Source organism: Heterodontus francisci, chromosome 2 (genome assembly GCF_036365525.1).
Source record: "Heterodontus francisci isolate sHetFra1 chromosome 2, sHetFra1.hap1, whole genome shotgun sequence".
Lineage (NCBI taxonomy): Eukaryota > Metazoa > Chordata > Chondrichthyes > Heterodontiformes > Heterodontidae > Heterodontus > Heterodontus francisci.
The window spans coordinates 77,949,701-77,965,351 of record NC_090372.1 but is presented as its reverse complement, the minus strand read 5'-3'; the positions used below and the strand labels follow the sequence as shown (position 1 = coordinate 77,965,351).

The 15,651-nt window shown below is 43.5% G+C and overlaps 1 protein-coding gene across 3 annotated transcripts in view; it reads right to left on the bottom strand.

The window, feature by feature from the left end:
- Positions 1-15,651, bottom strand: part of chn2 (chimerin 2) — a 397,580-nt gene that overhangs the window by 65,365 nt on the left and 316,564 nt on the right. For 2 of the 3 annotated variants that reach the window (XM_068059512.1, XM_068059531.1), the window contains one exon: positions 1,462-1,539. The exons of the other annotated variant lie outside the window; for it this stretch is intronic. In XM_068059512.1, coding sequence (XP_067915613.1) covers positions 1,462-1,539 — 78 coding nt within the window. The remainder of the gene's footprint in view (positions 1-1,461; positions 1,540-15,651) is intronic. 3 annotated transcript variants of the gene reach the window in all.

Sequence of the window (15,651 nt, the reverse complement as noted above, 5' to 3'; positions counted from 1 at the left end):
CTCTTATCTCAACAGCAAAGCTCTTACTTGCAGCTAGAGCTATTGCATTTTCAAAATGAGTTGATTCAGGCAAAACTAGTATCCTGACCATTTGATGTTTAAATCACAAGGATGAGACAGTTCAGACACAAGGAGTTGTTAACCATCGTTCAATTGCAATTCCTCAGTTAAAACTAATACACAGTAGACACTTCTTCACTTATTGTCCAAAGGTTGACTGGGTGAATAATTGTTTTATTGCACAATGATCTCATTAGAGCAGGGAAGTGGGACTAATTGGTCGCTCTGGCAAACAGCTGGCACAGACTCGATAGACTGAATGGTCACCTTTTGAGCTGCTATGCTATGCTGTGTCAAGGTTTAAGAGTATTCACAATTCATTATACTTACTACAAGAATGTTGAAATTTGAGCTGCCAAACATAAACCTGATTAGTTACAAGGTAAATTTCTCATGAATGGACACCCATGATTATCTTGTTGCTTGTTTCTGTTTTAAAAGGGCAACACGGCAGCACAATGCATTGAAGGATAAAATTAGCACAAAGGTGTGGCAGGAATAGGGTGCCTTCCAAAGTTCCCTACACCACTGAATTCCCAATTTCAGTCATATTATCCCGAGCAAATGCTGACTAAGATCATTTACTTTCCCCAGGGAAAGAAAAGGAATATGGAAAGGAGTGTCATCTCCCTCAATCATTCTCATGCATTTCCTAGTGGTTAGTTTAAAGCAGCATTGAGGACAAATAGTGACTGATATCCTCACCCCCACCTACTCTAGTTGGTGTGCAACTTGTGATGAGCAGGAAACAAGGCTGAGGAGATTACGTACAACTATCGTTTAGTGTTTAATTTTACTATTAAAAAGTAATACTAGTTTTAAACATTAGTTAAAATGCTCGTTAGACTGAAGAAAATGTTTTGTATTCCACCACTAGAATAATGTAGCCAACAAAGAGCTAAGTAGTAGTAATCTTATATTATTTACAGCAGTGATTGGTAAGATTCAGCAGCTGCAGTGATTACAGAACACTGTAATCAAACACCAGCAAAAGTACCATTGTTTTACAACTTCCTTTTGCAAAAATACTGCTGATCATAGCACTTAGACTATCAATTCATTGTGAATTAGATCCAGTTAATCAACAAGAAGCAAGACATAAACTGGTCTCTAATTTTGAAATATATCAAAGTAGAAACAATACCTATTTGGAATTTTATGAATGTTTAAAGATTGTAAATAAATCTGAACAGTCACATTTCTGAGTGTCCTGCATTGTTTCCTTAAAAGATACTAAACTGAAGTGAAAGTAATGACAGTTCTGAACAACTTCCAATTACTATTAACTTTCAATTACTTTTAGCAGCGATAAGGTTAAGCTTGAGGATTTGCTAATTGCAAATAATGCCAGTCTTCATTGTATTCAGCATTTTAATGACAGTAATTTAAAAAAAGTCTTACCTTAAAATTGTGAGCTTTTTTATAATTGAAATGGTTCTCACTTTGTTTCAAGGCAGCTCTTCTGACAAGTGAAGTGATCTGTGAATAGGCAAAAAGTTTCAGAGGTTGCCATAACACTGTATTCCTTCTACCCACTTTCATCCCTAGTGCCACAGCCAGCAGTTCTTGATGCTTCCTGCCTTTTTTGGATTTGTGTGCAACAGGAGGACACGTCTGTTCACTCTCTAACCACAGTTCCTGAGACGGCATGGTATTAGAGTCCCAAATACGTTCTCTGTCCTCTGAGCTGTGAAGTTTTAAGGTCCTCAAGTTTGCCAAACAGTCTCTAATGTTAGCAACCGAAGTGGCAGCAGCTGCACTCCATTCTGCCACGACCTCAGGCATGTGACTTGAATGGGCTGTCTTGTGTGATGGAAGGGGCTTCTGCATCTGAATGAGCCTTAGCAAAGGCCTGTGTGAGCACTCAAGGCAGACGTGTGCTGCAGACAAAAGCTCACATTCATAAACCCTGCAAAACCTTGGCAACAGTTTCTAGACAGACGCTAGAGAAACTTTAGGCAGGGGGTGGTAACTCTGCACCCTGAGACCACAGCAGATTTCAAAGAGTTGATCCGTTCTGCACTGTATCACATTAAAGAAACTAGCTAAGACAACACTGGTCAGATACTGCATCCAATTACACAGCAAATCAGATCCAGGAGTTGCAAGAATTTCTGATCGGGCTGAGATTAAAGTGGATGAAAAAAAATCCAATCTTACAGTATGCAAGCCCCTTATCATATCCTAAAAGACACCAGTATCAGAAGATTCACAAGACTCCACAGCAGTTTGAGAGTCACCTCCCAGTTTAAAAATGAAATTTTGTATGTTAATATCTACAGTGTTAAGAAATTATATAACCATATTTACAAAACTTGACACTATGTTAAAACTAAAATCAAGATTTTGTGAAAAAGCAGAGATCTGTTACATGTCCTAATTGCCATGTACAAAGAATCTCAGTACTTTCTTAAAAATGTAAATATTAGAATGATAGCAAATTTAGAAAAGATAAATATAAAATTCTTGTGGATATAACATTGCTGGCTGTAAAAATAAAAGTGGTATCTTATGTATGTATACTTGTCTTCTCTAATACAGTGTAATATACTGATCTAAATGCATCCATATGGTAAATATTAAAGCTAGGATAAGCATATCAGAATGAAACCAGATTCTGATGCATATTTTATGTTTCATCCTTTACCTTAAGATTTCTGAATCCAAATTATTTCCTCCTGGATCAAGAGATCCCACGGCGGAATTTGGAGGACACAAAACACCAAGCTGGCAAAACTCGGATTCGTAGCGCCCTTTGATCCCCAAAATGGTATCCGTAGCGTGTGCAGACAATTCTGGTGCGAAAGCATGGTGGATTTCATTCTGGTTAGGGCTTTAATGCACGCGCAGTGAGTGTCTGCCAGAACTCTGCAGACTAGGCAGATTGTGATGCTAATCAGCGTGTAACACTGATTTGATGACAGTGCTGCCATTTTGGAGCTCACACTCCAGCAATGCAGTCTCTTAATCACACACAGCTGAACATGCCTTCAGCAGCATGAAGGACACTGCTTTGCAATGGTGCAGGATGCCCCTGAATGCACACACATTGCATTGTGGGATCACAGGTTAACTCTGAGATGCATCAAAACTGAAAGGGATGCCACTCTCTCAATGTCCAGCTAATAGGCAGTGTTTCATGCAAATCATTGCCCATTATCTTGGTAGCAATGATGATGTCTTCATTCTACTGCAGTCTGCTGTGCCATCTGCATTTGAGCCACCATAGCAAAGCAACGGGCAGCCACTGGACTACCAGGGTTGTCCGCTGATGACATGGCTGATAACTCTGGTGCACAACATGCATGCCATGAAAGCCAAGCTGCCTGGACCTCTCTGGAGGAGCTTTGCAGAGTGGGTGTCAAGATTTGTGCTGGTCTGCTGCATGACCTGGCCATCATGAGGGCACAGCCCTTGCCACCAGCTATATGGGGAACAGCTGAGAAAGGAGGAGGAGGAAGGGTGGAGGCAACCTCAACAACCTCTTTCTAGGTCGTCTGTCCATGAACAACTCATCTGACTACGATACCAATAAATCCAAACCCAATTCCCCATTCACCAACAGTCCCATGTTTTACCTTCCCTCTGTCATTGACCTACACGATATCCACTTGGCCACAATGCATAAAATAAAACCCAACAAAAATAAACATTACAAACCAAATTTATAAATTAAAGCATGCCATATCGCATACATTTAGATTTAGAGATACAGCACTGAAACAGGCCCTTCGGCCCACCGAGTCTGTGCCGACCATTAACCACCCATTTATACGAATCCTACACTAATCCCATATTCCTACACTAATCCCATATTCCTACCACATCCTCACCTGTCCCTACCACCTACCTATACTAGGGGCAATTTATAATGGCCAATTTACCTATCAACCTGCAAGTCTTTTGGCTTGTGGGAGGAAACCAGAGCACCCGGAGGAAACCCACGCAGACACAGTGAGAACTTGCAAACTCCACACAGGCAGTATCCAGAATTGAACCCGGGTCGCTGGAGCTGTGAGGCTGCAGTGCTAACCACTGCGCCACTGTGCTGCCCCAAAGATGGGGGGACCTCAGTTTAGTATCTCCATAGTGCAGCACTCCTTCAGTATTTCACTGGAGTGTCAGCCTGGGATATATGCTCAAGTCCTGGAGTGGGACTTGAACCCACATGCTTCTGACTCAGAGGCAAGGGAGCTACCCACTGAGCCACAGCTGACACACTGATACATACGACAACTAATCACTCTTGTGCATTCCCTTACTGCCTACCTTCCGGGTGCCTTTGCCTGAGTTGGTGCTCCTCAGCAGTACTCCCTAGCAGCTGCAGCATGGCTGGTGGAAGGTTACTGACCTTAAGTGGTAGAGACTGCACACGTCCTTGCAGAACCAAACAGCTTTGGGCCTCTGCACCATCTCGGCATGGGTGACAGCAGTCTGGGCCAGCTGACTGACATGCAACAGCAAGGGCACTGGTGGAGTAATCTGTTGGAGGACAGATTTCTGGACTGCTATGACACCTAGCAAGCCCCTTTGAGCTTTGGTGTTCACAGCCATGCTGGCAGCAGTCTGAGCTTGCATTTGCAAGCTGACCTTGCACAACAGCAGTCTGAGCTTCCACTGCAGCACCCAGATATTGGGTGGCTTCTGCTGCAGTTGAAATTGAGACATCAGCCATCAAACACTGCATCATGGTTAGGTCCAAAAGTGTGCTGACGGAGTTGGACACCACTTCCACGCTGGAAAGGTTGGGTTCCAAGCTCTGTGCAAAGCCCTGAGAAAATTAATGAGAGAGTCCTCTATGCTCCGGTAGATTGCAAGCAGAATTTTTGGCAGGCCTGCCAATGCACCAAGCATTTCATTGTGTATACCCATCAACCTTCTTCTGTAACCCACCTCATTGAAGTGCTCATGAGTGCTGTGCAGCAGAACTTGTGTGTGACCTCGCCCTCCGGGGAGCTGGTACCTGTACACCCTTGCCCCCTGCCTTAGCTGCAGGCCACTCACACTGGTGTCTCACCACATGCTGATTCTGTTCCCATGCTATCCTCTAAATTAAGCACAGGATTAGTATCTGAGCTGGTGGCTACAAGTGTTAAATCAAGTGATAGTCTTTCTTCATCATCACTGTCATCTTACTCTCTGTTGCTTTTCTGCCACTGCCTGAGCAGAGGGCAGCTGTTGGGTATTTGAAAGGAGAAAGGCAGAAGAGTAAGGTCGGGGTGAGGGAATGGGGGAACAGCAATAGATGCATGCTTTTATCATCTGCAGCTTGTAAACCAGAAGAGATTGTGGGATGAAGTGGAAGTGAGAAGGAAGATTAGTTACAAGGATATCATAATCTTCTATGAGTTCAGCCCTGCCACTGGTCACGATCTCAGCCGTGGCCGCTGCAATGACGGTGAGCACTTTCTCCTCACTGGCAATCAAGACATGCAGGGGCACTGTCCCCTGCTCGTTTGCTTCTGCTGCTTTTGGTTTTGTGCCACTTGGTCCAGCAAGAGAGATGGAAGTGTGTCAGCGAGCGTGGTATAATCTGTTTGGGTGATGTGACTGTCATGATTGAATAACAGGCAACAGTGCTCAGTGTGTGAGGGTGAGGCGCAACTATGGAAGTTGGGTAATGGCCCTGATTGACAGCGATTGTTGCTAAGTGAATGATGGTGGTGTGGTGCATTGAGCAATGTCTTAGGCTGATGGTGCAGTAGGTGGGATATGGCATTTGAAGATAAATTCACTGAACTTGACCACTCGTGAGATCATAGAATGTTTTGCAGTACTGCATCCGGGTCTTCTGGGCTCGACTCCTAGCATTGACTACCACGGCTATCTGGTCCCATGGCCTTCTGAGTGTTTGTCTGGAGGGTTCCTGGTTCCCCTGTGCATACAGCATTTCTCTCCTCCTTTGCACTTCCTCGACCAAGGTCTGCAGTTCAGCATCAGGGAACCTTGGGGTGCATTCTCTTTCACGTTGCGTAACATCAGAGTGACTTGTACAAGGACTTCCACCACCTGCTCCAGCCACAATACACCTCTCCTTTAAGTAGTGCAGACTAGCTTTAACTCATGCTAGCCTTTCATGATTTTGGAATCACCCCACTCCCTGCTGAGGCATGTGGCCACTCAACAGCACCATTAGCACAAAGTTGCAGTTCATACCCCAATGATTCTGAGTAAAGACATGTCTCCTAACCTCTCACCAAACTTGAGACAATTTTAAATTGATGACCCTCATTGCTGGATTCAAAACTCATCATATCTTTGAAAATCTCCAATAAACCTCATTTTAGCCGTAAATAAAAACAAGAAATGCTGGAAATACTCAGCAGGTCTGGCAGCTTCTGTGGAGAGAGAAGCAGAGGTAACGTTTCAGGTCAGTGACCCTTCATCAGAACTGCTGAGTATTTCCAGCATCTCTTATTTTTATTGAGTATTTCCAGCATTTCTTGTTTTTATTTCAGATTTCCAGCATCTGCAGTATTTTGCTCTCATTTTAGCCTTCACTGTTCCTGGAAATAGTCCCAGTATCTCTTCATAACTACAGTTTCACATCCCTGACTAACTACTGACCCTCTCTACAGCACTATATAATGCTAGCCAAAGTTATGCATTTAAACCTGAAGAATAGAACAAATGGAACAATAATAGTGCAATTATTTTCTGTTGAAAAAATAAATCAACAGAAGTTCAATTACTAAATGGTATATTTGAATATTTAATTAAGTAATGTCAATATCATAGTACTATAGAATACAGATTTAAATAGAGAAGTTATCCAAACAGAGTTTTGGATTGACTAGAGATCATTCACACTGCTGCAATTATATTGTAGGCTGCCAAATAAACAATGTGAAGGAAATTGGACCTCATATTTGTAGATAAATTGGTGATAACAACAACATGCATTTATATAGCACCTTTTATATAGCACTGCACAGTGACGCAGTGGTTAGCACCACAGCCTCACAGCTCCAACGACCCGGGTTAAATTCTGGGTACTGCCTTTGTGGAGTTTGCAAGTTCTCCCTGTGTCTGCGTGGGTTTTGGCCGGGTGCTCCGGTTTCCTCCCACCACCAAAAGACTTGCAGGTTGATAGGTAAATTGGCCATTATAAATTGCCCCTAGTATAGGTAGGTGGTAGGAGAATATAGGGACAGGTGGGGATGCGATAGGAATATGGGATTAGTGTAGGATTAGTATAAATGGGTGGTTGATGGTCGGCACAGACTCGGTGGGCCGAAGGGCCTGTTTCAGCGCTGTATCTATAAATAAATAAATAAAACATCCTAGGATGCTTCACAAGAGCATTATCAAACAAAGTTTGACATTAAGCCACAAAAGCAGATATTAGGATAAGTGACCAAAAGCTTGGTCAAAGAAGTAGTTTTAAGGAGAGGTTTTGAGGAAACTGAGGTAGAGGGGTTTAGGAAGGAAATTCCAGAGCTTATGGCTAAGACAGCTGAAGGCATGGCTACCAAAGTTGGAGCGATGAAAATCAGGTTTGTGCAAGAGGCCAGAATTGGAGGGACACAGAGATCATAGAGGGTTGTAGGGCTGGAGAAGGTTACAGAGATAGAAGGGCAATGACGACGAAGGGATTTGAAGACAAACATAAGAATTTTAAAATTGAGGTGTTGCTATACCAGAGTCAATGTTGGTCAGAGAGCACAGGGGTGATAGGTAAATGGGACTTGGCGTGAGTTAAGACATAAGAGGAGTTTTGGATGAGCTCAAGTTTACAGAGGGTGCATGGTGAGAGGCTGACCAGCACTTATTGTGTATTAACAGAATTACAAATGTAACAGGTCTTAATTTTTTTTTCATGCGATGTGGGCATCGCTGGCTAGGCCAGCATTTATTGCCCATCCCTAATTGCCCTCGAGAAGGTGGTGGTGAGCTCCCTTCTTGAACTGCTGCAGTCCATGTGAGGTAGGTACACCCACAGTGCTGTTAGGAAGAGAGTTCCAGAATTCTGACCCAATGACAGTGAAGGAACGGTGATATAGTTCCAAGTCAGGATCGTGTGTGACTTAGAGGGGAACTTGCAGGTGGTGCTGCTCCCATGCATTTGCTGCCCTTGTCTTTCTAGTTGGTAGAGGTCGTGAGTTTGAAAGGTGCTGTCTAAAGGAGCCTTGGTGCGTTGCTGCAGTGCATCTTGTAGATGGTACACAATGCTACCACTGTGCGTCGGTGGTGAGGGAGTGAATGTTTGTGGATGGGGTGCCAATCAAGCAGGCTGCTTTGTCCTAGATGGTGTCGAGCTTCTTGAGTGTTGTTGGAGCTGCACCCATCCAGGCAAGTGGAGAGTATTCCATCACACTCCTGACTTGTGCCTTGTAGATGGTGGACAGGCTTTGGGGAGTCAGGAGATGAGTTACTCGCCGCAGGATTCCTAGCCTCTGACCTACTCTTGTAGCCACGGTATTTATATCGCTACTCCAGTTCAGTTTCTGATCAATGGTAGCCCCCAGGATGTTGATAGTGGGGGATTCAGCGATGGTAATGCCATTGAATGTTAAGGGGGGATGGTTAGATTCTCTCTTGTTGGAGATTGTCATTGCCTGGCACTTGTGTGGCACGAATGTTACTTGCCACTTATCAGCCCATGCCTGGATATTGTCCAGGTCTTGCTGCATTTCTACACAGACTGTTTAAGTATCTGAGGAGTCGCGAATGGTGCTGAACATTGTGCAATCATCAGCAAACATCCCCACTTCTGACCTTATGATTGAAGGAAGGTCATTGATGAAGCAGCTGAAGATGGTTGGGCCGAGGACACTACCCTGAGGAACTCCTGCAGTGATGTCCTGGAGCTCAGATGATTGACCTCCAACAACCACAACCATCTTCCTTTGCGTCAAGTATGACTCCAACCAGCAGAGAGTTTTCCTCCCGATTCCCATTGACTTCAGTTTTGCTAGGGCTCCTTGATGCCATTCTCGGTCAAATACTGCCTTGATGTCAAGGGCAGTCACTCTCACCTCACCTCTTGACTTCAGCTCTTTTGTCCATGTTTGAACCAAGGCTGTAATGAGGTCAGGAGCTGTGTGGCCCTGGCGGAACCCAAACTGAGCGTCACTGAGCAGGTTATTGCTAAGCAAGTGCTGCTTGATGGCACCGTTGATGACATCTTCCAATACATTACTGATGATTGAGGGTAGGTTGTTGGGGCGGTATTTGGCCGGCTGGACTTGTCCTGCTGGACTTGTCCTGCTTTTTGTGTAAAGGACATGCCTGGGCAATTTTCCACATTGCAGGGTAGATGCCAGTGTTGTCGCTGTATGGGAACAGCTTGGCTAGGGGCGTGGCAAGTTCTGGAGCACAGGTTTTCAATACTATGGGCGGCACAGTGGCGCAGTGGTTAGCACCGCAGCCTCACAGCTCCAGGGACCCCGGTTCAATTCTGGGTACTGCCTGTGCGGAGTTTGCAAGTTCTCCCTGTGACCGTGTGGATTTTCGCCGGGTGCTCCGGTTTCCTCCCACTGCCAAAGACTTGCAGGTGATAGGTAAATTGGCCATTGTAAATTGCCTCTAGTGTAGGTAGGTGGTAGGGAATATGGGATTACTGTTCTTCTTTCTTCTTTCTTTTTGGGCCTCCTTAAATGGGTGGTTGTTGGTCGGCACAGACTCGGTGGGCCGAAGGGCCTGTTTCAGTGCTGTATCTCTAAATAAATAAAAAAATATCGTCAGGGCCCATAGCCTTTGCAGTATCCAGTGCCTTCAGTCATTTCTTGATATTATGCGGAGTGAATCAAATTGGCTGAAGTCTGGCATCTGTGATGCTGGAGATTTCAGGAGGAGACCAAGATGGATCATCAACTCGGCACTTCTGGCTGAAGTTTATTGCAAATGCTTCTGCCTTATCTTTCGCACTGATGTGCTGGGCTCCCCCATCATTGAGAATGAGGATATTGTGGAGCCACCTCCTCCAGTTAGTTGTTTAATTGTCCACCACCATTCATGGCTGGATGTGGCAGGACTGCAGAGCTTAGATCTGATCCTTTGGTTATGGGATCGCTTAGTTCTGTCTATTGCATGCTGCTTATGCAGTTTGGCACCCAAGTAGTCCTCTGTTGTAGCTTCACCAGGTTGACACCTCATTTCGAGGTATGCGAAACATAGACTCGGATAAAGAAAATGTTTCTAGTGAGAAAGGGGAGGTTTTTTGCACTGAATTCAACAGAGTTTTCAATACTGTTTTCTTAGTTACTGTGTTGCTATTCCAATAATGAAGGAGTACAACTTGGCCTAGCATTTGGCAATGAAGAGGAGCAAGATATGGGGGAACATTTCTGAAGCAGTGACCACAATATAGTCCTTTAGAAAAAAAAATAAAGGAAATGGAGAAAATTTGGCAAATAGAAATTTAGACCAGCAATAGAAAGGATACAAATCAAGTATATTCCAGCAAGGATAAAGGGAATGCATTGAAAGCTGGGGTTCCATGTGTGAAAAGGAAGATTACATAAAACTTGACATCAAAAACAATATTTAGCGCTTATAAGGCACACAAAATTGAAAGTTATGCTGGCAGATGAAGAAACCAAGGGGCAGCATAAGACCAGGAAAGAGAGGGGAAAAGGAGAGATCCTTGGGCAACTCTCGTGATGGTATGGGAGGAGAAAGGGAGAAAAGAATAGAAGAAACAAGAAGATAGGTGAAGTGATGTAGAACAGACAAAGGAGGTTACTATTTGATGAGAAATGGTACTAAAGAAGATACATAAGCTTAAGATAGACAAATTGTTGGGGGGTTTACATCTGAGGATGCTGAGAGAAGCCAGAGATGAAAGAGTGAAGGCTCTCATCATAATTTTCCAAAATTCTGTTGTGCCAGAGGATTTGAGGTGGCAAATGTGACTCTTCAAAAAGGAAACAGATAAGCCATTAAATTATGCGGGTGAAATTCAACTTTGGCGAGGTGTAAAACAGGTGTTAGCAGATTGGCTGCCAGTTGTACATGCCGCCATGTTTTATTTTCATTTAAGTCCATTTTGTGTGCACACTGAGGTTGAATTTTCCCTTATAAAATCTTACTTCAGTTCTTAATAAAGTACTAGATACTATAATACAGGAAGAAATGGCTAACGACTTAAAGCAACATGAATTATTCACAGCCAGTCAAAATGGATTTCCAATAGACACTCTGTGCTTCTCCAAACTGTTAAAATTTTGTGAAGGTATATCCGAGAGGAAAGATAAAGGAAATGCAAAGTATAAGTTTTATATGAATTTCCAAATAGCATCCGATAGGTACCATGTAAAAGGTCTCTGCCAAAGATAATGGCACATGGAATAAAGGAGAATGTGGCAATTTGGTTAGATGGTTAAACAGCACAAAGCAAAGGGTAAGAACTTGCCCAGAATCAAAAGATGCTCCACACAGGTCTGTGCTGGAGCTGTTATTTACCATACACATAACAATCTGGACTGTGAAATTCAAATCAATGAGCAAAATTTGTTTATGGCACCAAATTGGAAAATTGTAACAAGAATTGTGGAAAAATGTGTAGGAGGCCATAGACTGGCGAGCAGTATGGGGTGATGGTTATTAAATACTATTTAAATGTAATAAAGCATAAAGTCATATATTTTAGGAGTAAGATTGGGGAAGAAAATAGACTTGAAATGTAAGATCTTACACTGAGTAGAGGATCAGAAGGAACTTTCGAGGAAAGCTAGAGAAGAAAAGCTAGGGAAGAAATAGTGAAGGCCCTCAATGTAATTTTCAAATATTCGGTGGAAAGGAAAGCTGTGCCAGACGATTAGTGCAAAAGGCCATTAAAGGGTAAGTGCATGTGGATAAGGACATTAAAAAAGACAAAGAAGCCGTTGCTTTGCACATAGAGGTACAGATTATAACAGAAAATGTTCAATATATAATTTAACTACTTAGGTTATAGCTGAGTATTGTGTGCAGGTTTGGACATCCCTATATAAAATTGTCTTACCTGACTGAATTCTTTGATGAGGTAACAGAAAATATTGATAAAAGTAGTGAAGTAGATATATAAGTGGACTTCTGGAAGGCACAAAGGAGGCTTATTACAAAGATGCAATCTATGGAATTAAGGGGAAAGTGGTGATACGGATACAAAATTGACTCAGTGACAGAAAGCAAAGTGTGGTGGTGGATGGATGTTTTTCAGACTGGGAGGTGGTTTGCAGTGGAGTTCCACAAGGGACAATTTTGGTCCATTACTATTTTCAATTTTTAATCAATGACCTAGACTCAGGTGTAGGGAGTAACACTATAAAATTTGCAGATGATGCAAAACTTAACAAATTAGCAGATAGTGATAAGGATAGTTATAGGCTTCAAGATGACTTATACAGGATGCTGAAATGGGAAGAAGCATTGCAGATGGAGTTCAATGTGAAACAGTGTGAAGTGATGCACTTTTGGAAGAGTAATGTGGAAAGACAGCACACTATAAATGGCATGATTTTGAAAAGTGTAGATATAAAATATAAAAGCTAAGAGATCCTGATAGATCTTTACAAATCACTGGTTAGGCCTCAGCTGGAGTATTGTGGACAAGTCTGGGCACTTCAGGAAAGATGTGAAGGATGTAGAAAGAGTACAAAGAAGATTCATCAGGATGTTACCAGGGATGAAGGGCTTCAGTTATGAGGAGAGTTTTAAAAGTTAGGACTGTCCTCCTTGGAAAAGAGATGGTAAAGAGATAGCCGAACAGAGGTTTTCAAGATGATGCAAGGGTAGATAAAGAAAAAATAGTTCATTTGGCTCATGGGTCAATAACTAAAAGTCATAGATTCATTGGCAAAAGATCTAGAGGGAAGATGAGGAGAATCTGGAACACTCTACCTGAAATGTGATGGAAGTTGATTCCATAAATCATTTTAATAGGGAGTTGTACAGGTATTTAAGGATGAGAAACTTACAAGGTTACAGACAAAAAGTGGAAATATATGGGAGTAAGTACAACTGCTCTTTCCAAGAAAACTAGAATGCAACAGGGATGAGGAATTATAGTTATGAAGAGAGTTGATAAGTTAGGTCTTTTTCACATGACCTGAGAAAGTTACAGATGACTTCAACATTATGATGGATTATGATAAAGTCAACAGCGATAGATTATTTTTCTGGTCAGTGAGACAATAACGAGGGCCCATGGGCCCACTTTTAACTGTATAAATGGATGTGTTTTAAATGGGTTAAAATCTTGCCCCATAGATTTAAGATTTTTGTGAAATAATTGAAGGATAAGAACATAAGAAAAAAGAGCAAGAGTAGACCATATGGCCCCTCGAGTCTGCTCCACCATTCAATATGATCATGGCTGATCTTCAGCCTCAACTCCACTTTCCCATTTGCTCCCCATATCCCTTGATTCCCTGAGACACCAAACATCTGTCTATCCCAGCCTTGAATATACTCAATGATGGGGCATCCACAACCGTCTGGTGCAGAGAATTCCAAAGATTCACAACCCTCTGAATGAAGAAATTTCTCATCTCAGTCATAAATAATCAACCCTTTATCCTGAGACTGTGCCCCAGTTTTCTAGATTCCCCAGCCTGGGGAAACAACCTCTCAGTATCTACCTTGTCAAGCCTCTTCAGAATCTTGTATGTTTTAATGAGATTACCTCTCATTCTTCTAAGCTCTAGACAGTATAGGCCCAATTTACTCAGCCTCTCATCACAGGACAACTGTTTCATCTCAGGAACTAAGCTAGGGAACTTGCGTTGTACCACCTTCAAGATCTGTAACCTTCCTCAGATATGGAGGCCAAACTGCACACAGAACTCCACTTTGGTCACACCAAAGCCCTGTACAATTGTAGCAAGACTTCCTTATTCTTAGACTCAAATCTCCTTGAAATAAAGGCCAAAATGCCATTTGCCTTCCTAATTGCTTGCTGTACCTGTATGCTAACTTCCTGTCGTCCTTGTATGAGTAGACCCAAATTTCTCTGACCATCAATATTTAAAAGTTTCACACCATTTCAAAAATATTTTGCTTTTCTATTCTTATTACCAAAGTGAATAACTCACACTTCCCCACATTGCACTCTATCTGCCACCTTGTTGCCCACTCAACCTGTCTATATCTCTCTGCAGCCTCTTTATATCCTCCTCTCAGTTTACATTCCCACATAGTTTTGTGTCATCAGCGAGCATCCTTCAACATCACCTTCCAAACCCACAATTTCTGCCACCTAAAAGTACAAGGGCAGCAGACACGTAGGAATACCATCCACCTGCAATCTACCTTCCAAGCCTGACTTGGAACTTCCTTCATTGTCATGGAATCTTGGAATTCCCTTCCTAACAGAACTGTGGAGGCTCATTTCCCGGCGGAGCAGCAGGAGAAGGTAGCGACTCTTCGGTGGGTGAGTGAAGGCATCAGGAGCTGTGTTTTAAAAGTAAGTACTTACTGTTTTACTTACTGTTTTCCTTGTCTTTGGCGCCGGAGGAACCGGAAGCTGGTCGGCAGCGAGGACTCCTGGGTAGGTATTTTCCTTAAAGGTGCGGAGCTCCGTGGACTCGGCCTCATTTCCCGGCGGAGCAGCAGGAGAAGGTAGCGACTCTTCGGTGGGTGAGTGAAGGCATCAGGAGCTGTGTTTTAAAAGTAAGTACTTACTGTTTTACTTACTGTTTTCCTTGTCTTTGGCGCCGGAGGAACCGGAAGCTGGTCGGCAGCGAGGACTCCTGGGTAGGTATTTTCCTTAAAGGTGCGGAGCTCCGTGGACTCGGCCTCATTTCCCGGCGGAGCAGCAGGAGAAGGTAGCGACTCTTCGGTGGGTGAGTGAAGGCATCAGGAGCTGTGTTTTAAAAGTAAGTACTTACTGTTTTACTTACTGTTTTCCTTGTCTTTGGCGCCGGAGGAACCGGAAGCTGGTCGGCAGCGAGGACTCCTGGGTAGGTATTTTCCTTAAAGGTGCGGAGCTGAGTAAACCCGAGCCCCTACACATGTAGTGTCTCCCACCCATCCTCCTCCTCTAACCTAATAATAAGACCCTTTTTACCCTCCTCCTCTAACCAAAAAGGACTGAGCAGGTAAGCTATTTACTATTTTTGTTAATATCTAGAGTTGTACTTAACTAAGGGGTAATTGAATAAAAGAAATGGCAGCCAGTGTAGTGTATTGCTCCTCCTGCAGAATGTTCGAGGTGGGGGAAACCTCCGGTGACCCTGCCGACTTCACCTGCTGGAAGTGCATCCGTCTCCAGCTCCTATCAGACCGTGTTAGGGAATTGGAGCTGGAGCTGGATGAACTGAGGATCATTCGGGAAGCTGAGGGGTTGATAGATAGAAGCTACACGGAGGTCGTTACTCCACAAATCAAAGGCAGCTGGGTAACAGTTAGAGGTGGGAAGAGGTCAGTGCAGGGATCTCCTGTGGTCGTTCCCCTCAACAACAAGTATACAGTTTTAGATACTGTTGGGGGGGACGGCCTATCGGGGGCAGGCTGCAGTGACCGGGCCTCTGGCACGGGGTCCTGCACTGTGGCTCAGAAGGGAAGGAGAGAGAATGGGAGAGCACTAGTCATCGGGGACTCGATGGTGAGGAGTACGGACAGGCGGTTCTGTGGGCGCAGGCGAGACGCACGGATGGTTTGTTGCCT